Source organism: Trachypithecus francoisi, unplaced genomic scaffold, assembly GCF_009764315.1.
Source record: "Trachypithecus francoisi isolate TF-2019V2 unplaced genomic scaffold, Tfra_2.0 Lachesis_group20, whole genome shotgun sequence".
Taxonomy (NCBI): domain Eukaryota; kingdom Metazoa; phylum Chordata; class Mammalia; order Primates; family Cercopithecidae; genus Trachypithecus; species Trachypithecus francoisi.
This window is the reverse complement of record NW_022681466.1, coordinates 50,588,103-50,614,726: the sequence shown is the minus strand read 5'-3', so window position 1 is coordinate 50,614,726 and position 26,624 is coordinate 50,588,103. Positions and strand designations below refer to the sequence as shown.

The following is a 26,624-nucleotide window of genomic DNA, read 5'->3' as shown; positions in this document are numbered from 1 at the left end:
TAGTAGGATATCAAAGTTTTATTGCAGAATGGAACGAGGAGATTGTGATGTTACGGTGAGAGGATGAAGTGAGCCAGAGATTTCATTTCTGACATTTCTGTTTTCAGCTCTCTTACTGACTTTACAGTATTACAAAGTCCCTTAACCTTCCATTGCCTAGTTTTGTCTCCTTGTTAAACATGTCAATAGTAGTTCGATGTATTATAACACCTAATATGTGACTTTAAAGCTTTGGAATTACTTTACGTGATTGTGGATTGAAATAAACTATCAGAAGGAATTGAGATAAATTCTGTGGTAAGCAGTGATGTGTTCATGTAAATCAGATATCAATGAGTATTCATAAACTGAGTATGAATATCTAAATTTCATTTTACAAAAAATGTTTTTTAGTTTTTGGCATTATTAGATAGACCCTGGCTGATTTAGATATGAAACCTTATACAGTTCACACATATTTTTATTTGTAACTTAAGGAATTGTCAAACAATAGTATTTTTAATATCTGACCTAAAACAGATTGAATGTTAGCTTCAAAAACGTCAGTTCTGCAATATAATTTTCAAAATACCTGGTTTTTTCTTAATATTTGCTTTAAACTCAATAACTATCTCACCAGAGATGTAAAAAGGCAATACCTGTATAGACGAATAATATAAAGCTGTGTTCTATTTATATTACCCTTGTTCATAATTTATGATTTTAGGTCATTACCATTGTGAAACCAAGCAGCAATTAAATCAGTGTTCAGTAACTTTAATAAAGGAAAATATAGGGATGATTTTAGCTGTTATGCCAAGATACGAACATGTGGACAGCAATTATTTTAGATTATAATAAACCACCATTGAATTAATAGTTAAGATTTGCAACATTTTAATATCTATTATTAAGCATTGAGCAGTTGAGGAACTGAATGGTAAAATTTAGAGATCTCTATAAGTTAAAGTTAAGAAGTATTAGTGGGATTTTATCATTTTTCATAACTCTTCAGTGATGTTTTGGAAACAAGTCTAGCCCAGGTTGCCTGTGAATAGATGTTTAAAACAATAGAAATGTTCAATCCATAATAATTAATTGAAATGGCTCTTCTGTCCAAATAAGAGAAACTAATTGAATATGTAGATAAATGACTTTCTTTTATACTGTAGTAACTTTCCCATTGAATGCAGCTCCCTCATGAACATAAATTTAGAGTATATGCTGATAAATACATGAAGTGTAAAACCAATATTAAATAGGTCAGCAAAAGATGACTCTTGGTGACAGTGATAAAAGGAATGCACCCTTTCAATAATGAGTAGTAAAGGTAGTAATGTGTTTTAAATACAATTCAACAAGCTTTTGTTGAGAAACTGTGTATAAGAAGCCATGCTAAGTGCTGGGATTACAAAAGTTAATAAAATAGGGAATCTGTCCCTAAGGAGCTCATGGCATGGTTTATGAGACAAATGATATCATTATCAAATTATTTGCAAAAAAAAACCTATGATAAACTCAAATAGGGTGAGTGTGAAGTGAGAGAAGAAGTATATATTTGTTTGAGGGGATGGGAGATGAGCAAGATGTGAAGGTACAATAATAGGTCAGATCATTTTAATAAAAATATGGCCAGGCCTGGTGGCTCGCACATGTAATCCCCACACTTTGGGGGAGCCAAGGCAGGAGGATTGCTTGAACCTGAGCAACATAGAGAGACCCCCATCTCTACAAGAAAATAAAAATATTAGCCAGGTGTGGTGACACGCACCTGTAGTCCCAGCTACTTGGGAGGCTGAGGTGGGAGGATCACTTGAGCCCATGAAGAGGTTGAGGTTGCAGTAAGCCATGATCGTGCCACTGCATTCCAACCTGGGTAACAGAGTGAGATCCTGTCTGTATGTCTGTCTCTCTGTCTGTCTCTCTCTCTCTCGATATACCTATCTGTATATAGATATATCGATCTATATGTATATATCCAGATCGATCTATGTATACTATATAGATCTGGATATATAGATAATGTCTATATCTCAATAGATATATCGAGAAAGAGAGGGAGAAAAACATTTGTTACATTTTCAGTCTGTGCTGGGCCTTGCACTATGCAGTTTGCATGCCTTTTCTCATCAATTCTTACAATAACCCTGTGAAGCAATACTAGTATTATCATCTCCTGTGTAGATGAGGAAACTGAGGCCTAAGTAAATTTCCAAAGTTACAGAGCTAGTAATCAATCAGTAAAGATTGAGTTCACATCTGTTCATCTCTAGAACCAAAATACTTGACTGCTGCACTGTTGTGCTTATGAGTTATGAAGCTTTATTTTAGTGGCCATGGGAAGTGATAGAAAGGCTTTGAGGTGGGGAATACCTTAATCAGTATTTTATTTTAGATATACCACTTTGCTTGAAATTTGCAGGGTGGCTTGGTAGAGGGTTACCTGACCTTCTGGAACTTGGTTATGCAGTAATATAAGTGAGAAATAATGAGAGTTGTGGAGGTCCAGATGATGGAATGGGGTAGGATGGGGACGGGGACCAGTTTGATAGCTATTCAAAGAAGTGGAGGCCAGGCTCGGTGGCTCACGCCTGTAATCCCAGCACTTTGTTAGGCTGAGGTGGGCAGATCACCTGAGGTTAGGAGTTTGAGACCAGCCTGGCCAACATGGTGAAACTCTGTCTCTACTAAAAATACAAAACATGGGCCGGGCGCGGTGGCTCACTCTTGTAATCTCAGCACTTTGGGAGGCCAAGGCGGGCAGATCATGAGGTCAGGAGATTGAGACCATCCTGGCTAACACGGCAAAACACTGTCTCTACTAAAAATACAAAAAATTAGCCGGGCGTTGTGGCAGGTGCCTGTAGTCCCAGCTACTCCTGAGGCTGAGGCAGGAGAATGGCGTGAACCTGGGAGGCGGAGCTTGCAGTGAGCCGAGATCCTGCCACTGCACTCCAGCTTGGGCAACAGAGCGAGACTCCGTCTCAAAATTGAAATAGGAATAGAATAGAATAGAATAGAATAGAATAGAATAGGAGAATAGACTAGACTAGACTAGAATAGAGTAATTAGCTGGGCATGGTGGCCCATGCCTGTAGTCCCAGCTACTCGGGTGGCGGAGGCACAGGAGAATCGCTTCAACCTGGGAAACAGAGGTTGTAGTGAGCTGAGATCACGCCATTGAACTCCAGCTTGGGCAACAAGACCGAAACTCCATCTAAAAAATAGGAAAAATAAATGGAATACATAGCATTTGGTAGTTAATTTAGATATATGAGTTTAGATAATCACCAAATAGTATAGCCTAAGCTGATTAGAGCAGAAAAAGGAAGGAAAGGTTCATGGCAGACGAGAGGGTTTGACCAGGAAAATGATAAATTCAGTTTTAGATCTTCTGAGTTTGAGGTATCAGTAGGATATCCAACAAGAAACTTGTAGAACTGGAAGATACTTTGGCTTTGAGAATAGATTACAGTATATAACCCATTTAAGATGTCATAAAGGTAAAGTTGTTGCTTAAGAACACTGTGAAGTGTAATGTCATTATTTGGAAATCAGTGGAGGGTGAGAGCAAAGAGAATTCAAAGGGGTACTTTTAAAAACTGATTTGGAGAGTAACTTATTTGCACATCCAGAAAAAAGACTCATCTCTCTCTTAGACACTTATATAGATGTAATAAAAATCTTTATCACTTCATTAAAAGTCAACAGGAGAAGTTCTTTGCAGAGGGACCATTGCCAGTAAAATTATTTATAGACAGGTCATTTTCTCCAGACATAAATCTTTTTCTGGATGTAGACTATAAACTTATAGAAGAAGAAATTAAAATACCCAGTATATTTATATGGAGAAATGTTTACTGTTACTTGCGTTAAAATGCAGTCTACTATTTTGAACAATCCAATTAACAAAATAAAGAAAATGAACATGCTTTTGTGATGACAAAGATATGATGAAGGCACTTTCGTATGCTGCTTGGTGATAGCATTTGGCTCAACCCTAATGAAAGGCAGCTTGGTAATCTTTATGAAGGGCCTTAAAAATATTCATCTCTTTGACTGGACACTTCTAGAGATTCCTTATCTTAAATAAGCAGTGATATGGGAAAATATTTTGATAAAAAAGTATTTATTAATGTGATTTATAATAGTGAAATAACAGAAATAACTTCAGTGTTAAAACTGGAAAACATTTAAATAACCAGTAACTTAATACAGTGACTTAAATATTATGAGAGACATCAAAGCATACTGAAAAGACCTTGGTATTAAAGCCCAATTCAGTCATTTATTAGATCTGTAACCTTAGACACACAGTTTGCTCATCTGTAATATTCTGAAAGCGTTAAGATTCCAAAAGAATTAAGTATATCATACTAAAAATAACTGGTATGTTTTGTTTGTGTAATAGTTACTATTGCATATAGAGCCATCAAAAATAGACCAGGTGGGGTGACTCACGCCTGTAATCCCAGCACTTTGGAAGGCCAACGTGGGCAGATCACGAGGTCAGGAGTTCGAGACCAGCCTGACCAACATGGTGAAACCCCGTTTCTACTAAAAATACAAAAATTAGCTGGATGTGGTGGTGCACGCCTGTAATCCCCAGCTACTAGGGAGGCTGAGGCAGGAGAATCACTTGAACCTGGGAGGCAGAGGTTGCAGTGAGCCAACATTACACCATTGCACCCCAGCCTGGGCAACAGAGCGAGACTCCATCTCAAAAAAAAAAAAAAAAGTGTGTGTGTGTATATATATGTATATATATGTATACGTATACATATATGTGTGTATATATATGTATACGTATACATATATGTGTGTATATATATGTATACGTATACATATATGTGTATACATATATGTATACGTATACATATATGTGTATATATATATGAAGAGTTTTTACTGACATAGAAAAAATTAGGGACACTGTGTAAAAAGAACGGGTTTGGTATAGCCTACATGATCTCAATTATGTTAAATATATTTGTTCTCTACATGCATAGGAAAAGTGATGGAAGAAAAACCACCACCAGATGTTAACTGTGATTGTCTCCAAATGATATAATCATTGATGGTTTTAAAAATTTCCCTTAACACTTATGCTTTTGCTTCCTTTCTTTTTTTCTTTTTTCTTTTTTTTTTTTTTTGACGGAGTCTTGCTCTGTTGCTCAGGCTGGCATGCAGTGACGTGGTTATAATACACTGTAGCCTTGAAATCCTGGGCTCAAGCTATCTTCCCACTCCTGCCTTGCAAAGTGCTGAGATTATAGGCGTGAGTCATCGGGCCTGGCCCTGTATATGTTTTTAAAAATTTTTTATTATACTTTAAGTTCTGGGGTACATGTGCAGAACGTGCAGGTTTGTTACATAGGTGTCCATGTGCCATGGTGGTTTGCTGCACCCATCAGCCCATCATCTACCTTAGGTATTTCTCCTAATGCTATCCCTCCCCTAGCCCTCCACCCCGCAACAGGCCCCAGTGTGTGATGGTCCCCTCCCTGTGTACATGTGTTCTCATTGTTCAACTCCCACTTAGGAGTGAGAACATGTGGTGTTTGATTTTCTGTTCTTGTGTTAGTTTGCCAAGAATGGTGGTTTCCAATTTCATCCATGTCCCTGCAAAAGACATGAGAACTTGTCCTTTTTATCCTGCTGCATAGTATTCCATGGTGTTTATGTGCCACATTTTCTTTATCCAGTCTGTCATTGATGGGCATTTGGGTTGGTTCTACAAGTCTTTGCTGTTGTGAACAGTACCACAATAAACATACGTGTGCATGTGTCTTTATAGCAGAATGATTTATAATCCTTTGGGTATATACCCAGTAATGGAATTGCTGGGTCAAATGGTATTTCTAGTTCTAAATCCTTGAGGAATCGCCACACTGTCTTCCACAGTGGTTGAACTAATTTACACTACCATCAACAGTGTAAAAGCGTTCCTATTTCTCCACATTCTCTCCAGCATCTTTTGTTTCCTGACTTTTTAACGATCACAATTCTAACTGGTGTGAGATGGTATCTCATTGTGGTTTTGATTTGCATTTATCTAATGACCAGTGATGATGAGCTTTTCTCTATATGTTTGTTGGCTGCATATATGTCTTCTTTTGAGAAGTGTCTGTTCATATCCTTCATCCACTTTTTGATGGGGTTTTTCTGTGTTTTTCTGGTAAATTTAAGTTCTTTGTAGATTCTGGATATTAGCCCTTTGTCAGATAGGTAGATTGCAAAAATTTTCTCCCATTCTGTAGGATGCCTGTTCTCTATGATGATAGTTTATTTTGCTGTGCAGAAGCTCTTTAGTTTAATTAGATCCCATTTGTCAATTTTGGCTTTTGTTGCCGTTGCTTTTGGTGTTTTAGTCATGAAGTCTTTCCCTATACTTATGTCCTGAATGGTATTGCCTAGGTTTTCTTCTAGAGTTTTTATGGTTTTAGGTCTTCCTTTTAAGTTTTTAGTCCATCTTGCGTTAATTATTGTATAAGGTGTAAGGAAAGGGTCCAGTTTCAGTTTTCTGCATATAGCTGGCGAGTTTTGCCAATACCATTTATTAAATGGGGAATCCTTTCCTCATTGCTTGTTTTTGTCAGGTTTGTCAAAGGTCAGATGGTTGTAGGTGTGTGGTGTTATTTCTGAGGCCTCTGTTCTGTTCCATTGGTCTATGTATCTGTTTTGGTACCAGTACTATGCTGTTTTGGTTACTGTAGCCTTGTAATACAGTTTGAAGTCAGGTAGTGTGATGCCTCCAGCTTTGTTCTTTTTGCTTAGGATTGTCTTGGTTATGCAAGCTCTTTTTTGGTTTCATATGAAATTTTAAAGTAATTTTTTCTAATTCTATGAAGAAAGTCAGTGGTAGTTTGATGGGGTAGTATTGAATCTATAAATTGCTTTGGGCAGTATGGCCATTTTCACGATATTGATTCTTCCTATCCCTGAGCATGGAATGTTTTTCCATTTGTTTGTATCCTCTCTGGCTGGCATCTGGCAGGTGCCCCTCTGGGACAGAGCTTCCATGGGTAAGAACAGGCAGCAGTCTTTGTTGTTCTGCAGCCTCCACTGGTGATACCCTGGCAAACAGGGTCTGGAATGGACCTCCAGCAAACTCCAGACCTGCAGCAGAGGGGTCTGACTGTTAGAAGGAAAACTAAGAAAGGAATAGTATCAACATCACCAACATCAAAGACTAAAGGTAGGTAAATCCACGAAGATGGGGAGAAACCAGTGCAAAAAGGCTGAAAAAAAAAAACCAGAATGCCTCTTCTCCAAAGGATCACAACTCCTCACCAGCAGGGGAACAAAACTGGACGAAGAACGAGTTTGACGAATTGACAATAGTAGGCGTCAGGAGATGGGTAATAACAAACTCCTTGGAGCTAAAGGAGCATGTTCTAAGCCAATGCAAGGAAGTGAAGAACCTGTAAAAAAGATTAGATGAATTGGTGACTAGAGTAACCATCTTAGAGAAGAACATAAATGACCTGATGGAGGTGAAAAATACAGCACGAGAACTTCGTGAAGCATATGCAAGTATTAATAGCCAAATCGATCAAGCAGAAGAAAGGATATCAGAGATTGAAGATCAACTCAATGAAATAAAGCGAGAAGACACGATTAGAGAAAAAAGAGCAAAAAGAAACGAGCAAAGCCTCCAAGAAATATGGGACTATGTGAAAAGATCAAATCTATGTTTGATTGGTGTAACTGAAAGTGACGGGGAGAATGGAACCAAGTTGGAAAACACTCTTCAAGATATTATCCAGGAGAACTTTCCCAGCCTAGCAAGGCAGGCCAACATTCAAATTTAGGAAATACAGAGAACACTATGAAGATAATCTTCAAGAAGAGCAACCCCAAGACATATAATCGTCAGATTCACCAAGGTTGAAATGAAGGGAAAAATGTTAAAGGCAGCGAGAGAGAAAGGTCGGGTTACCCACAAAGGGAAACGCATCAGACTAACAGTGGATCTCTAGGCAGAAACCCTACAAGCCAGAAGAGTGTGGGGGCCAATATTCAGCATTCTTAAAGAAAAGAATTTTCATCCCAGAATTTCATATCCAGCCAAACTAAGCTTCGTAAGTGAAGGAGAAATAAAATCCTTTACAGACAAGCAAATGCTGAGAGATTTTGTCACCACCAGGCCTGCCTTACAAGAGCTCCTAATGGAAACACTAAGCATGGAAGGGAACAACCGGTACCAGCCATGGCAAAAACATACCAAATTGTAAAGACCATCTATACTATGAAGAAACTGCATCAACTAATGGACAAAATAACCAGTTAGCATCATAGTGACAAATTCACATGTAACAATATTAACCTTAAATGTAAACAGACTAAATAACCAGCTAGCATCATAATAACAAATTCACACGTAACAATATTAACTTTAAATGTAAACAGGCTAAATGCCCCAATTAAAAGACACAGACTGGCAAACTGGATAAAGAGTCAAGACCCATCAGTGTGCTGCGTTCAGGAGACCCATCTCACATGCAAAGATACACATAGGTTCAAAATAAAGGGATGGAGGAAGATTTACCAAGTAAACGGAAAGCAAAAAACAGCAGGGTTGCAATCCTAGTCTCTGATAAAACAGACTTTAAACCAACAAAAAAGATCAAAAGAATCAAAGAAGGGTATTACATAATGGTAAAGGGATCAATGCAACAAGAAGAGCTAACTACCCTAAATATATATGCACCCAATACAGGAGCACCTAGATTCATAAAGCAAGTCCTTAGAGACCTATAAAGAGACTTAGACTCCCACACAATAATAGTGGGAGACTTTAACACCCCACTGTCAACATTAGACAGATCAATGAGACAGAAAATTAACAAGAATATCCAGGACTTGAACTCAACTCTGGACCAAGCGGATCTAATAGACATCTACAGAACTCTCCACCCCTAATCAACACAATATACTTCTCAGCACCACATTGCACTTATTCTAAAATTGACCACATAATTGGAAGTACAACACTCCTCAGCAAATGCCAAAGAATGGAAATCATAACAAATAGTCTCTCAGACCACAGTGCAATCAAATTAGAACTCAGGATTAAGAAACTCACTCTAAACCACACAACTACATGGAAACTGAACAACCTGCTCCTGAATGACTACTGGGAAAATAACGAAATGAAGGCAGAAATAAAGATGTTCTTTCAAACCAATGAGAAAAATACACAACGTAGCAGAACCTCTGGGATACATTTATAGCACTGTGTAGAGGTAAATTTATAGCACTAAATGCCCACAAGAGAAAGCAGGAAAGATCTAAAATTGACACCCTAACATCACAATGAAAAGAGCTAGAGAAGCAAGAGCAAACAAATTCAAAAGCTAGCAGAAGGCAAGAAATAACTAAGATCAAAGCAGAACTGAAGGAGATAGAGACACGAAAAAACTTTCAAAAAATCAGTGAATCTCCTTATCTCGTGATCCGCCTGCCTTGGTCTCAGTGAAACCCGTCTCTACCAAAAATACAAAAAAATTAGCCGGGCATGGTGGTGGGCGCCTGTAGTCCCAGCTACTCGGGAGTCTGAGGCAGGAGAATGACGTGCATCTGGGAGGCAGAGCTTGCAGTGAGCCCATATCGCGCCACTACACTCCAGCCTGGGTGACAGAGCAAGACTCCGTCTCAAAAAAAAAAAAAAAAAAAAAAAAATGAATGAATCCAGGAGCTGGTTTTTTTGAAAAGATCAAGAAAATAGATAGATCACTAGCCAGACTAATAAAGAAGAAAGACAGAAGAATCAAATAGATGCAATAAAAAGTGATAAAAGGGATATCAGCACTGATCCCACAGAAATACAAGCTACCATCAGAGAATACTATAAACACCTCTACACAAGTAAACTAGAAAATCTAGAAGAAATGGATAAATTCCTGGATACGTACACCCTGCCAAGACTAAACCAAGAAGAAGTTGAATCCCTGAATAGACCAATAACAAGTTCTGAAATTGAGGCAATAATTAATAGCCTGTCAACCAATGAAAGTCCAGGACCAGATGGATTCACAGCCAGATTCTACCAGAGGTACAAAGAGGAGCTGGTACCATTCCTTCTGAAACTATTTCAAACAATAGAAAAAGAGTGAATCCTCCCTAACTCGTTTTATGAGCATCATCCTGATACCAAAACCTGGCAGAGACACAAAAGCAAGAGAAAAGTTTAGACCAATATCCCTGATGAACATTGATGTGAAAATCCTCAATAAAATACTGGCAAACTGAATCCAACAAGCACATCAAAAAGCTTGTCCACCATGATCAAGTTGGCTTCATCTCTGTGATGCAAGGCTGGTTCGACATACACAAATCAATGAAAGCAATCCGTCACATAAACAGAACCAACAACAAAAACCACATGATTATCTCAATAGATGCAGAAAAGGCCTTTGATAAAATTCAACACCCTTTCATGCCAAAAACTGAATAAACTAGGTATTGATCGAACGTATCTCAAAATAGTAAGAGCTATTTATGACAAACCCACAGCCAATATCATACTGAATGGGCAAAAACTGGAAGCATTCCCTTTGAAAACCGGCACAAGACAAGGATGCCCCCGTCACCACTCCTATTCAACATAATATTGGAAGTTCTGGCCAGGGCAATCAGGCAAGAGAAAGAAATAAAGGGTATTCAGGTAGGAAAAGCGGAAGTCAAATTGTCCCTGTTTGCAGATGACACGGTTGTATGTTTAGAAAACCCCATCGTCTCAGCCCACAATCTCCTTAAGCTGATAAGCAACTTCAGCAAAGTCTCATGATACAAAATCAGTGTATAAAACTCACAAGCATTCCTATATACCAATAACACAAACAGAGAGCCAAATCATGAGTGAACTCCCATTCACAATTGCTACAAAGAGAATAAAATACCTAGGAATACAACTTACAAGGGATGTGAAGGACCTCTTCAAGGAGAACTACAAACCACTGCTCTAGGAAATAAGAGAGGACACAAATGGAAAACCATTCCATGCTCATGGATAGGAAGAATCAATATCCTGTATGTGTTTTATACTTTTTTTGAAAAAGCAAGTTATTAAAAACAAAGGAAGAAGCTCACAATCATTGATGTCCAAGGCATATTTGCTGTTTTGGAATTTTTCTTTCCTAGCAGACAACTATCAAGTTTTGGGTTTGTGTTAGGTGTCTTTACCTTTCATTGCTTACAGATAACATTGGAGCAAAAATAATAAGTGAATGGAAAGTTATTTTGCTCTGAGTTGTATTTGTGTTAACTTATTCTAGAGTTAATTTTTAAAAATTGTGTTTTTTCCAGAAACAGCATTTAAATTTAAAGCCCTAAAGAAGGTTGCACAGTTAGCAGTTATAAATAGCCTGGAAAAGGTAAGTTACAACCTCTCTGGTATTAAAATTTTGTTTTTGGTGATAAAATTTGCTGTCGTTAGCAGCCTGAATCAAAAAGTTATGACTTGAGTGACAGTTGCACATTAATTTTCAGGAAGAATACATTGTAATATTATGAAGGAAGTTAGAAGTTTGTGGCATTTTATTTACTATATTACAAAAGATCACTGCTTTCATATAAGGACATGTGTTTCTTTATTTATAGGCATTTTGGAACTGGGTAGAAAATTATCCAGATGAATTTACAAAACTGTACCAGATCCCACAGACTGATATGGCTGGTAAGGATAAGATTGATTTTTTTTTTTTTTTTTTTGTCTTTTAAATGCCTACTTGTGACATAAAAACCTATCATTTTCCAAGTTATTTTTGTTATAAAGGTGCTTTTACATCTTCTATTGTCAACTGGTGTCAAATAGGAAATATTGTTTTTCTCTTACATTTCCAAATTACGCCCAACCCTCTTCCTTTCCTTAGAGCAAATAAAGTAGTCTGAAATGAAGGTCAGATCTTTAGAGTTGTGTTAGGATGGAATGTTTGGCTCTTTGTTGTAGAGAAGCATGTGTTCCAAAGCTTTATTTTGTATTTAGGGAGATGTGTATAAAGTAGTAATATTCTTACCTATGATGTAAGACTCAACTGTAAGGCAGAGAATACAGACTCCTGGAGAACTTTGGTGATTTTTTTGGGGAAACTGTTCAGTCTTTGTTGCTTGGGTACATCACACTTTGCGTAAGGGCCTGCACAGTGAGACCAAATACATGATCATCCATTCTAAAATGTGGGCTTTTCCAGGATAGATCAAGATAGCTCTGCTAACACATAGACAGTATTACATTGCTTGTCTACTTACCAGAATGCATTTGTGTAGTTGCTTAAATGAAGTTCCATGTTTATCTTTTAAAAGTGTTGCCCTTGGGTTTTTTTGTTTTTTTTGTTTTGTTTTGTTTTTTTGAGATGGAGCCTTGCTCTGTCTCCCAGGCTGGAGTGCAGTGGCGTGATCTCGGCTCACTGCAAGCTCTGCCTCTCAGGTTCATGCCATTCTCCTGCCTCAGCCTCCTGAGTAGCTGGGACTGCAGGTGCCCGCCACCACTCCTGGCTAATTTTTTGTATTTTTAGTGGAGACAGGGTTTCACTGCGTCAGCCAGGATGGTCTCGATCTGCTGACCTCATGATCCGCCTGCCTCGGCCTCCCAAAGTGCTGGGATTATAGACGTGAGCCATGCCCTTGGGTTTTTACATAGTGTCAGCTTTTACTTTAATGCCAGGGATTTTGTTCCTATCTAATAATGTCATTTAATATATTTTTCATGTAGAATGTGCAGAAAAGCTGTTTGACTTGGTGGATGGTTTTGCTGAAAGCACCAAACGTAAAGCAGCAGTTTGGCCACTGCAAATCATTCTCCTTATCTTGTGTCCAGAAATAATCCAGGATATATCCAAGGATGTGGTTGATGAAAACAACATGAATAAGGTAAGGAGGGCAGAATTATTTCCATTATATCTAGATGTGAAGCAGTTTATTTTACTCGAGGTGTGTATTACTTTAGGCTTATTATTTCAGCAAACTATTTCAGGGCACCATTTAAATTATTTTAGGTTTCTTTGTTTGATGGACTTAGAAGAGACATACTAATACATAATTTTATTTGGCAGAGGGATAAATAATACCAGTCAATGATCAAAGATTTAAAATAATCCCTTAGTTTCATTCTTTTATCTGAGAAGACTAAATGATACCTCTGTTAATATTAAATGTAATTTCTCTAATATTGACTGCAAGGATTGCCCTACTTGACTTCATCACTTTTATAGTGTGTTATTTGCATGTACTTAGGTGTGTGTCCATATGGTGCTACTGAAATTATGTAGTAACTCATTTTAGGTATTTTAGAACAGTTTTCAAAGTATTTTGCCAGGAAGGTAAGGCTCTCGCATATACCATCTATAGTGAAATTGGCACCGTGACACCTGGTAATTCTAGGAGGCTCTTAAAATTTTTTTAAATAATCACCTAGGCGATTGAAAAAAAAAAAGAACTGAGTATTAATCTTACAGTTTTACTGACATTTCAATATGCAGTTTGTTTTGCAAATAATTTTTTTTCATTTTTTGCTGCTTTTGGAGAAATACTCTTAGCTGGCTAAACATGAGATGGGTTCCTTCATGGTTTGCCTGTAGATGGAGATGTTCAGAATCAGGTCAATGATTTATTACTTTGCAGAAGCATTGGGTAGGGAATGTATACATTAAAGGGTAAATAAATAAACCAGGTAATCCTTGAGAGTCTGTGATTGTGTGTTACTCCACTTAGGTGTATATCTCAACTTTTCCGTTATGAGGACACCATTTTTCATGGTAGATTGTTTTGGAGCCCTTCAAAATAGTAGGTATGATGATAAATACTGAGTGTCAACTTGATTGGATTGAAGGATACAAAGTGTTGATCCTGGTGTATCTGTGAGGGTGTTGCCAAAGGAGGTTAACATTTGAGTTGTGGGCTGGGAAAGGCAGACCCACCCTTAATCTGGGTGGGCACCATCTAATCAGCTGCCAGCGTGGCTAGCATATAAGCTGGCAGAAAAATTTGAAAAGAGAGATGGGCCTAACCTACTAGCCTACATCTTTCTCCTGTGCTGGATGCTTCCTGCCCTCAAACATCAGACTCCACGTTCTTCAGTTTTGGAACTTGGACTGGCTTTTCTTGCCTCTCAGCCTGCAGACATCCTATTGTAGGACCTTGTGATTGTGCGAGTTAATACTTAATATCCCATTTATATAAATATTCTGTTAGTTCTGTCCCTCTAGAGAACCCTAATAGAGATTTTGGTACAAGGAGTGGTTCTAGAGGAACAGAATATTAAGGATGGAATTTTTTAGTTTGGAGGTTTCTAGAGTTTGCTGCTTAATATGATTAGACCTCCAAATGCTAAGGACTCTGCTTCTAATAGTGTAGAGAACACTGATAGTCGTCGGCATGAACTGTTGAGAGAATTATGCAAAATAAATGCATTTGACACTCCTGATTCACCGCTAGTAAGAGGCAAGGAGTTTAGTGACTCTATGTATAATACCTTTGACCATATATGGAGAACCAAACAACATAATGGAGCTGGTTGGTTGCTCCTAAATTCAGTGGGCAAAGTGATGAAAGAAAATGATGAACTCACGGATTCTATGTCCCGGCTTCAGAAGCAGATACTACTCAGATTGCCCTGAGTGAGAGTCTTAGCTCCTGTAGAGAAATAACTGAATTGGTGGAAAAACAGATACAAACTCTTACCGTGCAAGTATCTGACATACAATGAAAGGTGCGTGCACAGTCTCACTAGGTGTCTACTATTAAAGTAAGGGCATTGATTGGAAAAGAATGGGACCCTGCAACTTGGAAAGGGGATCTGTGGGAGGACCCTAATGAAGCTGGGGACTCTTGAGTTTGTAAACTCTGATGAACCTTTTTTGCCAGAAGAAACAGCTTCCCCATCCCCATTAACGGCAGCATGCCCTCCTGGAGCCATGGTGCCATCAGCCTTTCCACCTTTGTCTGAAGAGATAAACCCTGCGCTGCCTGAGGCAACAGCGATGGCCTCCCCTGAGGCAGTTGCCAGGCAAGATAATGTTGATTCTCCTCAGGAGTCACCCCCAACATCCCTGTTTGCTTCTAGACCTATAACCAGACTAAAGTCCTGGCAGGTCCCTAGAGGTGAGGCTGAGAGTGTGACCCATGAGGAGGTGCGCTACACTTCAACAGAACTGCTTGAGTTTTCTAATTTATATAAACAAATCTGGAAAACAGGCATGAGAATAGATAGTAAAGGTGTGGGATAATGATGGAAGGAAAATAGAGTTGGATTGGGCTGAATTTATTTATTTGGGACCACAAAGTAGGGACTCTGCATATAATGTTGCAGCTCGGGGAGTTAAAAAAGGTTCTAATAGATTATTTGCTTGGTTAGCTGATATATGGATTAAAAGATGGCCCACTGTGAGTGAGCTGGAAATGCCTGATCTCACTTGGTTTAATGTAGAGAAAGGGATCTAAAGGCTTAGGGAGATTGGGATGGTGGATTAGTTATTTTAGACCTACTCATCCCAACTGGGAGGGTCCAGAAGATATATCCTTGACCAACGCCTTGAGAAATAGATTTGTGAGGGCAGCACCTGCATCTCTGAAGAGCCCTGTAATTGCTCTTCTCTGTATGTCAGATCTGACATTGGGAACCGTAGTCACTCAACTACAACATTTAAATACAGTGGGAATAATTGGCTCCTGAGGTGGCAGGAGCCAAGTGGCAACACTTGACCGTCAAAGGCAAGGTGGGCGTAGCTGCCTTAATGGACAGGACAGGCAAAGCCACAATCAGAATAGTCTGACTCGTGTAGAGCTCTGGCATTAGCTAATTAGTCACGGTGTTCCTAAAAATGAAATTGATAGGAAGCCTACTGCATTCCCACTTAATTTATACAAGCAGAAAACTTCTAGGTCGAATGAACAAAAGACTGATTTGAATTATAAAAAACAGAATTATGACCCCTCAATCAGTTTCCAGACTTGAGCCAGTTTACAGACCCAGAACCTCCTTGAATGAAAGGGGGCGTCAGGTCCCCTTGAGGAAAGACCCCACTATATTGATGACAGTTTATGCGGTGAATCTTTCTCCCATCCTTCCCCAAGGAGAGACCTCTGGCCTTTTACCAGGATAACTGTGCACTGGGGAAAGGGAGATGATCAGACATTTTGGGGACTACTGGACACTGGCTCTATGCTGACATTGATCAGGAGACCCAAAACGTCATTGTGGTCCTCCAGTTAAAGTAGGGGCTTATGGAGGTCAGGTAAATTAATGGAGTTTTAGCTCAGGTCTGACTTAGAGTGGGTCTCTGGACTCATCCTGTGGTCATTTCCCCAGTGCCAGATGCATAATTGGCATAGACATACTTAGCAGCTGGCAGAACACCCACATTGGCTCCCTGACTGGTACGATGAGGGCTATTATTATAGTGGGAAAGGCCAAATGGAAGCCATTAAAGCTGCCTCTAACTAGAAAAATAGTAAATCAAAAACAATATTGCATCTCTGGAGCGATTGTGGAGATCAGTGACACCGTCAAAGACTTGGAAAGACTCAGAGGTGGTGATTCTCCCCACGTCTTCGTTCATCTCTTCCATTTCGCCTGTGCAGAAGACAGATGGGTCTTGGAGAATGACAGTGGATAATTGTTAGCTTAACCAAGTGGTGACTCCAATTGCAGCTGCTGTTCCAGATGTGGTTTCACTGCTCGAGCAAATTAACACATCTCCTGGTACCTGGTATGCAGCCATTGACTTGACAAATGCCTTTTTCTCCATTCCTGTCCATAAGACCCATCAGAAGCAATTTGCCTTCAGCGGAGGTAGGATATACCTTTACTATCCTACCTCGGTGGTATATCAGCTCTCCAGTTCTGTGTCATAATCTTACTTGGAGAGACCTTGATCGAGTTTCACTTCCACAACATATCACACTGGCCCATTACATTGATGATATTATGCTGATTGGATTCAGTGAGCAAGCAGTAGCAAATGCACTGGACTTATTGGTGAGACATTTGGGTGCCAGAGGATGGGAAATAAATCCAACTAAAACTCAGGGACCTTCTGCCTCAGTAAAATTTCTAGGGCTCCAGGGGTGTGGGGCCTGTCAAGATATTCTTTCTAAGGTGAAGGATAAGTTGCTGCATTTGGCCCCTCCTATAAAAAAGAAAGAGGCACAATGCCTAGTGGGCCTATTTGAATTTTGGAGGCAACATTCCTCATTTAGGTGTGTTACCCTGGCCCATTTATCCAGTGACCCAAAAGACTGCCAGTTTTGAGTGGGGTCCAGAACAGGAGAATGCTCTGCAGCAGGTCCAGGCTGCTGTGCAAGCTGCTCTGCCACTTGGGCCATATGACCCAGCAGATCCAATGGTGTTTGAAGTGTCAGTGACAGATAAGGATGCTGTTTGGAGCCTTTGGCAGGCCCCCATAGGTAAATCACAGCAGAGGACTCTAGGATTTTGGAGCAAGGCCCTGCCGTCTTCTGCAGATAACTATTCTCCTTTTGAGACACAACTCTTGACCTGTTACTGTTGGTGGAAACTGAACGTTTGACTGTGGGTTTTCAAGTCACCGTGTGACCTGAACTGCCTATCATGAACTGGGTGCTTTCTGACCCATCTAGCCATAAAGTGGGCCATGCACAGCAGCATTCCATCATCAAATGGAAGTGGTACATACAAGATTGGGCTCAAGCAGGTCCTGAAGGCACAAGTAAGTTACACAAGGAAGTGGCTAAAATGCCCATGGTCTCCACTCCTGCCACCCTGCCTTCTCTTCCCAACCTGTACTGATGGCCTCATATGGATCGAGTTCCCTATGATCAATTGGCAGAGGAAGAGAAGACTAGGGCCTGGTTCACAGATGGTTCTGCACAATATGCAGACACCACCTGAAAGTGGACAGCTGCAGCACTACAGCCCCTTTCTAGGACATCCCTGAAGGATAGCGGTGAAGGGAAATCTGCCCAGTGGGCAGAAATTTGAGCATTGCACATGGTTGTGCACTTTGCATGGAAGGAGAAATGGCCAGATGTGCAATTATATACTGATTCATGGGCTCTAGCCAGTGATTTGGCTGGAAGGTCAGGGATTTGGAAGAAGCATGATTGGAAAACTGTTGACAAAGAGATTTGGGGAAGAGGTATGTGGATAGACCTCTCTGAGTGGTTAAAAACTGTGAAGATGTTTGTATTTCATGTGAGTGCTCACCAGTGGGTGACCTGAGCAGAGGAGGATTTTAATAATCAAGTGGATAGGATGACCTGTTCTATGGATACCACTTAGCCTCTTTCCCCAGCTACCCCTCTCCTCGCCCAATGGGCCCATAAACAAAGTGGCCATGGAGGCAGGGATGGAGGTTATGCATGGGCTCAAGCAACATGGATTTCCGCTCACCAAGGCTGGCCTGGCTACTGCCACTGCTGAGTGCCCAATTTGCCAACAGCAGAGACCTCAACGCTGAGCCCTCGATGTGACACCATTCCTCGGGTTGATCAGCCAGCTACCTTCTGGCAGGTTGATTATAGTGGACCTCTTCCATCATGGAAAGGGCAGAGGTTTGTCCTCACTGAAATAGACACTTACTCCTGGTATGGGTTTGCCTATCCTGCACGCAATGCTTCTGCCAAGATTACCATCCATGGGCTCACAGAATGCCTTACCCACCGTCATGGTATTCCACACAGCATTGCCTCTGACCAAGGCACTCACTTTATGGCTAAAGAAGTGTGGCAGTGGGCTCATGCTCATGGAATTCACGGTTTTGTGTTGTTTTTGTTGTTGTTGTTGTTTTGTTTTTTTTGAGACGGAGTCTCACTCTGTCACCAGGCTGGAGTGCAGTGGCGCGATCTCGGCTCACTACAACTTCCGCCTCCTGGGTTCAAGCGATTCTCCTGCCTCAGCCTCCCAAGTACCTGGGACTACATGCGTGTGCCACCATGCCCAGCTAATTTTTGTATTTTTAGTAGTGATGGAATTTCACCATGTTGGCCAGGATGGTCTCGATCTGTTGACCTTGTATCCACCCGCCTCGGCCTCCCAAAGTGCTGGGATTACAGGTGTGAGCCAGTGTGCCTGGCCACACTGGTCTTACCATGTTCCCCACTGTCCTGAAGCAGCTGGATTGATAAAACTGGAATGGCCTTTTGAAGTCACAATTACAACACCAACTAGATGACAGTACTTTGCAAGCTTGGGGCAAAGTTTTCCAGAAGGCTGTGTATGCTCTGAATCAGTGTCCAATATATGGTACTGTTTCTCCCATAGCCAGTATTCATGGGTCCAGGAATTACTCACCATCACCCCTAGTGATCCACTAGAAAATTTTTGCTTCCCGTTCTTGCGACATTACGTTCTGCTGGCCTAGAAGTCTTAGTTCCAGAGGGAGGAAACCTGCCACCAGGAGACACAACGACGATTCCATTAAACTGGAAGTTAAGATTGCCACCTGGACACACTTTGGGCTCCTCCTACCTTTAAGTCAACAGGCTAAGAAGGGAGTTAACAGTGTTGACTGGGGTGATTGACCCTGACTATCGAGATGAAATCAGTCTACTACTCCACAGCGGAGGTAAAGAAGAGTGTGCATGGAGATCCATTAGGGTGTCTCTTAGTATTACCATGTATTACCATACCCTGTGATTAAGGTAAATGGGAAACTACAACAGCCCCATCCAGGCAGGACTGCAAATAACCCAGACCCAGAGGAATGAAGGTTTGGGTCACTCTACCAGGAAAAATCCACCACCTGCAGAGGTGCTTGCTGAAGGCAAAGGGAATACAGAATGGGTAGTAGAAGAAGGTAGTCATCAATACCAGCTGCAACTGCATGACCAGCTGCAGAAACCAGGACTGTAATTGTCATGATTATTTCCTTTTCCTTTTGTTAAAAATGTTTGTGCATGTATACACCTGTACTAAGAAAATATCTTCATTTTATTTCCTTTTTCTTTTATCATATGGCTTAAGATTTGACTTCACATCAGCATTTAAGTATTATTAACTTTGAGTATTTGGGTTGGGATAGATGTGTTTCTGGTTGTATGAAGGATAGTTGTGTTATGTTAGGCGTAATTATGACCTTATTATTGTCTTTATTTGAAGATCATGTATGATCTCAGGAGATGTGTATGGGTTCAAGTTGACAAGGGGTGGACTTGTGATGGTTAATACTGAGTGTCAACTTGATTGGATTGAAGGATACAAAGTATTGATCCTGGGTGTGTCTGTGAGGGTTTTGCCAAAGGAGATTGACATTTGAGTCAGTGGACTGGGAAAGGCAGACCCACCCTTAATCTGGGTGGCTCACCTAATCAGCTGCCAGTGTGGCTAGAATATAAGCAGGCAGAAAAATGTGAAAAGAGAGACGGGTGTAGCCTCCCAGCCTACATCTTCCTCCGGTGCTGGATGCTTCCTGCCCTCCAGTGTTGGACTCCAAGTTCTTCAGTTTTGGAACTTGGACTGGCTCTCCTTGCTCCTCACCCTGCAGCAGCCTATTGTGAGACCACATGATCGTGTGAGTTAATACTTAATAAACTCCCCTTTATATAAGTATCTATTCCATTAATTCTGTCCTCTAGAGAACCCTGACTAATACAGTAGGGTGTTTTGTTTTGTTGTTTATTGGAAAAATAGAAATAAATAAAAAGCTATAAATTCAGTAGTACTCGAGTGAATTTACATTTTAATAATCACAACTGTAGCTTTCTAAGTGTTTATTGGTTATTTGTATATCTTCAGGGAATTGCTAATTTTTCCATTGAATTGTTTGTCTTTTTTTTTTTTTCTTTGAGATGGAGTCTCACTCAGTCGCCCAGGCTGGAGTGCAGTGGTGTGATCTTGGCTCACTGCAAGCTCCGCCTCCCAGGTTCACGCCATTCTCCTGCCTCAGCCTCCCAGGTAGCTGGGACTACAGGCGCACGCCGCCACACCATGCAAAATTTTTTGCATTTTTAGTAGAGACGGGGTTTCACTGTGTTAGCCAGGATGGTCTCGATCTCCTGACCTCATGATCCTCCCACCTCGGCCTCCCAAAGTGCTGGGATTACAGGCATGCGCCACCACACGAATTGTTTGTCTTTTATTGATTTGTGAGGGTATATGTGTACATTTTTACTTGGTTTCGTTTTTAAACTTTATGAGTTCTTTTTACTATATAGATATTTACAATTTGCATGTAGTCACCTCAGCCTTGTTCTTTTTTGTCTCCTAGCTTTTTTGGTCAGACTTCTCTTCCCACAAGGTATTAGTCATTTTATTAAGATATAATTCACATACCATAAAATTTATGTTTTTGAAGTGTAAAATTCAGCGATTTTACTACATTAACAAAGTTGTATAATCATCACCATTGTTTCTGTGCAGAACATTTTCATCTTCCCAAAAAGAAACCTGTTAGTAATCACTTCCCCCCGTTCCTCTCGCCTCGCTCGCAACTAGTAATCTAGTTTTTTGTCTCTATAGATTTACTTATTCTAAACTAGACATTTCATATAAATGGAATCATTCAGCATGTGACCTTTTTGTCTGGCATGTGCCAAGATTTTTGAAGTATGCTTTTTAATATTTCTCTGGTATTTTCTAGATTTAAAAGTTTAGATTTTTATATCTTTCTGGATTTAAAAAAAAGTATTATTCACTTATTTATTTATTTTGAGACGGAGTTTCACTCTTGTTGCCCAGGCTGGAGTGCAATGGCACGATCTCGGCTCACTGCAACCCCCACCTCCTGGATTCAAGCGATTCTCCTGCCTCAGCCTCCTGAGTAGCTGGGATGACAGGCATGCACCACCATGCCTGGCTAATTTTGTATTTTTAGTAGAGATGAGGTTTCTCCATGTTGTTCAAGCTGGCCTCGAACTCGTGACCTCAGGTGATCCGCCTGCCTTGGCCTCCCAGAGTGCTGGGATTACAGGCATGAGCTACTGCGTCCGGCTAAAAAATGTATTTTTAAAAATGTATTACAAAAAAAAATAGCTGGATGTGGTGGCAGGCGCCTGCAATCCCAGCTACTCTGGAGGATGAGGCAGGGAGAATTGCTTGAACCTGGGAGGTGGAGGTTGTCGTGAGCTGAGATCCGGCCACTGCACTCCAGCCTGGGTGACAGAGCGAGACTCCATCTCAAAAAACAAAAAAATAAAAAATAAAATAACAAAATAAAATAGTATTCTCACCCTTTTCTACTCACATTCCCTCTAAGCTAGTTAGTGTTATTGGCTGGTATGTATTCTTCCACTCACATCTATTTACCCATACATTCAAATGCAAAGTACACATACATACGTAGGGTGGTGGTGGTTGTATTTTATTTATTTATTTATTTTTATTTTTATTTTTTTTTAAATTTTTTAAAGTTAACTGCTTTATTAAGGTAGAATTGACATACAGTATATTACGCATATTGCACGAAGACAATTTGATAAGTTTTGACATATGAAACTATCACCACAATCAAGATAATGATCCCCATACTTTTCTCATGCCTCTTTAGTCCCTCCCTTCTGTCTTTCCCAGCCCCCATTTCCAAGTGACCACTCATCTTTCTGCCAGTATAGTTTACATTTTCAAGAGTTCTATATAAGTGGAATCAACTAGCATATGCTTTTCTTTCTTTCTTTTTTTTTTTTTTTTTTTGAGACGGAGTCTCGCTCTGTCGCCCGGGCTGGAGTGCAGTGGCCGGATCTCAGCTCACTGCAAGCTCCGCCTCCCGAGCTTCTCCGCCATTCTCCTGCCTCATCCTCCCGAGTAGCTGGGACTACAGGCGCCCGCCACCTCGCCCAGCTAGTTTTTTTGCATTTTTTAGTAGAGACGGGGTTTCACCGTGTTAGCCAGGATGGTCTCGATCTCCTGCCCTCGTGATTCGCCCGTCTCGGCCTCCCAAAGTGCTGGGATTACAGGCTTGAGCCACCGCGCCCGGCCTAGCATATGCTTTTCTTGGTGGGGGGGCCGGAGGGCTGGCTTCTTTCACTCAATATAGTTATTTTGAGACCCACTTAGGTGGTTGTATTTTAAAATGAAATTATTTTATACACATTACTCTGCATCGTTATTTAAGAAAATGTTTTAGCTGTTCCTCAAAACAGTTGATAGAAAACTAACACATTCCTTTCAATATTAGGTAACATTCTGTTACACTAATGAGCCTCATTTACTCAGCCATTTTACTGAATGGGTGGATATTCAGATGTTTTCAGTTTTTTGACACTATAGGTAAGCCTTAAGTAAATATGTTGTTCATATATTCTTGTTAACTGATGCTCTTAATTCTATAGATTAGAATCCAAAAACTGGGGGTTCCTGTGTCAAGAACATTTGCATTTAAAATTTGTAATAGTTATTACTAGATTTACATTCCCCAGTAGTTGCAGCAGGTCACAGTTTCATCCCCACTGAATTGCCTATTTTCCTGCATTTTTATCAGGATTAGCTGTTGTTCAGTCTTTAAAATTTTTGCCACACTAATAAGGTAAGATAGTATCTCATCTCAGGTATTCTTACCTTCTCTTTCAGAGGTAAACTGTGTGATGTGATGGATATGTTAATTACCTTGATTGTGGTACTTATTTTAGAATGTATAAGTTTATCAGAACATCATGTTGTACACCTTAAATATATACAGTTTTTATTTTTCGATCATACCTCAATAAAGCTGAAAAAATGTCATTCAGAAAGGAAGCAAACAGTACATTAAAAATATGTTATAAATTTTCAAGCATAGAATGATAACAAGATTAGGAACAATAATATGCATATAGATTAAACATTTATATCTGTGAATATTAATCCATAGATACAAATGTTGAAGGCAAGTTAGTCTTGAAGAAAATGAAAATTATGTTGTGTGCCTGTAATATGAAAATAAAAAAATCACACAAAGGCATATACCTTCACTCAAGGATGTATACTCGAGTATACATATTATTTGTAGTAGCCTAAATTTGAAAACAGCCCAAATGTCCATCAGCTGGTGAATGAATAAACCAATGGTGATGCCTTGAAACCATGGAATACTATTCAGCAATAAAAAGGAACTAACTACTGACTCGGCAACATGTGTAAATCTCAAAAATATTATGCTAAATGAAAGAAGCCAGGCTCAAGAGATTACATACTATGTGATTTCTTAAAACTTCTAGAGAAGACAAAATTCAGGACCGAAAGCAGATAAGTGGATGTCAGGAGTGGGAGTTAGGGGAGGAAATTTATTGCAAAGGAGCAGTAGGTGATTGATTGTGGTGATGATTGAAATGTTCTATGTCATGATTGTGGTTGTGGTTACATGACTATTCTGAAAGTTGGTATTTAATAAGTGATACAAAAGAAAAAAGTATTGATGACCTAAACATTAATTTTCCAAATGAGAGCACTAATTAAAATTCTCAGATACTGAGAACAAAGATAGTATCTCATTGTAATTTTTATTCTTTTTAAGGTTACTGAGGTTTGAAAACAGTTCATATGTTTCTTTGCCATTTGCATGTTTTCTTTTGCAGGTGTCTGTTGACTTCCTTTACCTATTCTTCTGTTATGTTGCTTCCAGTTCCTTATGAATTTGCGGAACTTTTTGTATATTAAGAGCAGTAATCCTACATTTTAGTGTGTAAATATTTTCCAATCACCTGTTTCTTTTGACTATTGTATCTTTTTTAAAAAAGAAATATTTGACATGTACAAAGAATGTAACAGTTGCCCATACTCCTATTAACATTTTTATATTTTGCTCGTCTTTTGAGAAATTTATATATGTGTCCACGAAAAGAGTCAAACTCTATAAAATATTTTAAGAGACTTATTCTGAACCATACAAGTGACACAGCCCTCAGGAGGTCCTGAGAACATGTGCCCAAAAGTGGTTGGGGTACAGCTTGGTTTGATATATTTTAGGAAGGCATGAAGCATCAATCAAATACATTTAAGAAATACATTGGTTTGGTTTAGAAAGGTGGGACAACTCAAAGTGGGGGCTTCCAGGCTATAGGTAAATTTAAACATTTTCTGGTTGACGGTTGAGTTCGTCTGAAGACTTGGGATTAATGGAAAGGAGTGTCCAGGTTAAGATAAAGGATAAAGGATTATGGAGACCAGGTTTTGTTGCGCAGAGGAATCTCTCAGCAAACTTCAGAGAGCAGGTTGTAAAATGTTTCTTACTAGACCTAAAAGGGTGCCTGGCTCTTAGTCGATTATCTCCTCGATCTGGAAAGGAAGGAAGGAAAACAAAGGGAAAAGGGGATTCTCTATAGAATGTGGGTTTTTTTCCCACAAGAGACCTTGCATGGCAATTTCAGGGTATGGCAAGAAAATGTATTTCAGGGCTAAATATTTTGTCCTTGTCTCATAATGTTATGCCAGAGTCAGATTGAAAACTAAGTTGCCAGGCACGGTGGCTCACGCCTGTCATCCCAGCACTTTGGGAGGCCGAGACAGGCGGATCACGAGGTCAGGAGATCGAGACCATCCTGGCTAACACGGTGAAACCCCGTCTCCACTAAAAAATACAAAAAGCTAGCCAGGTGAGGTGGCGGGTGCCTGTAGTCCCAGCTACTTGGGAGGCTGAGGCAGGAGAATGGCGTAAACCCGGGAGGCGGAGCTTGCAGTGAGCTGAGATCAGGCCACTGCACTCCAGCCCGGGCGACAGAGTGAGACTCCGTCTCAAAAAAAAAAAAAAAGGAAAAGAAAAGTAAGTCATGATATATAGGGTCAAATAAAACCCATCTGATGAGAACTTAACGGTTTGTAGGGCATGCCTCCCTTAGACCCCTTAGGTAGGAATTTGGGCAAGTTAAAACATCAGAGCTTAGTCCTTATATGGCTTTTAAAAGTTGTGAACCAGTAATACTTCCATAAATTCTCACTTAATTACAAATCCCACTAATTTCTTTTTCTTCTTTCCCAGGGACAGCCACTGCAAAGGGTTAAATGTGTATTCTTCCAGTCTAGCTTTTACATTTTTATGAGGATGGGGAGATAGACAGATAGGTATATAGTTCAGTGTTTCTCAAAGTGTGGTCTTTAGACCAGCAGCATCAGCATCACCTGGAAACTTGTGAGAAATGCCAGTTCTTAGTTTCTAACTAAATATTTAGTGTCTCACTAAAAACAGCAGTTTTTATTAAGTCCTTTCAAGTGGTTGTTAATGCACATTGAAATTTGAGAACTATTGTTCATCTAGGTCATTGTCTTTAATTGCTGTAAGGTGTTCCCCAAATTAAACATACCATTTTTTTAAAAAGAGACTAAGTCTTGCTATTATGTTGCCCAGCCTGGTCTCAAACTTTTGGGCTTATGCGATCCTCTTCCGCCTTAACCTTCAGATAGCTGCAGCTATAAGCATGCGCCACCGCACCCAGCTTGAATGTACCGTATTTTAAATTCCATATTGTCAAGCATTTAAGTTACTTTTCTTTAAAAAATTAACATTAATGCAAAGGAAACAATTGGCAGAGTGAGAAGACAACCTACAGAATGGGAGAAAATATTTGCGAAGTATGTATCCAGCAGAGGATTAATATCCAGAATATGCAAGGAACTCTGACGTCTCAACAGCAAAAAAAAAAAAAAAAAAAAAAAAGAATCCAATTAAAAAATGGGCAAATGACCTGAATAGACATTTCTTAAAAGAAGACAGACACATGACCAACAGATACATTTTTTTAAAAAGCTCAACATCACTAGC

At 39.8% G+C, this 26,624-nt stretch overlaps 1 protein-coding gene across 1 annotated transcript in view; it reads left to right on the top strand.

The window, feature by feature from the left end:
- Positions 1-26,624, top strand: part of NF1 (neurofibromin 1) — a 294,673-nt gene that overhangs the window by 82,290 nt on the left and 185,759 nt on the right. The window contains 3 exon segments of the mRNA XM_033184286.1: positions 11,290-11,357; positions 11,584-11,659; positions 12,695-12,852. Coding sequence (XP_033040177.1) covers positions 11,290-11,357; positions 11,584-11,659; positions 12,695-12,852 — 302 coding nt within the window.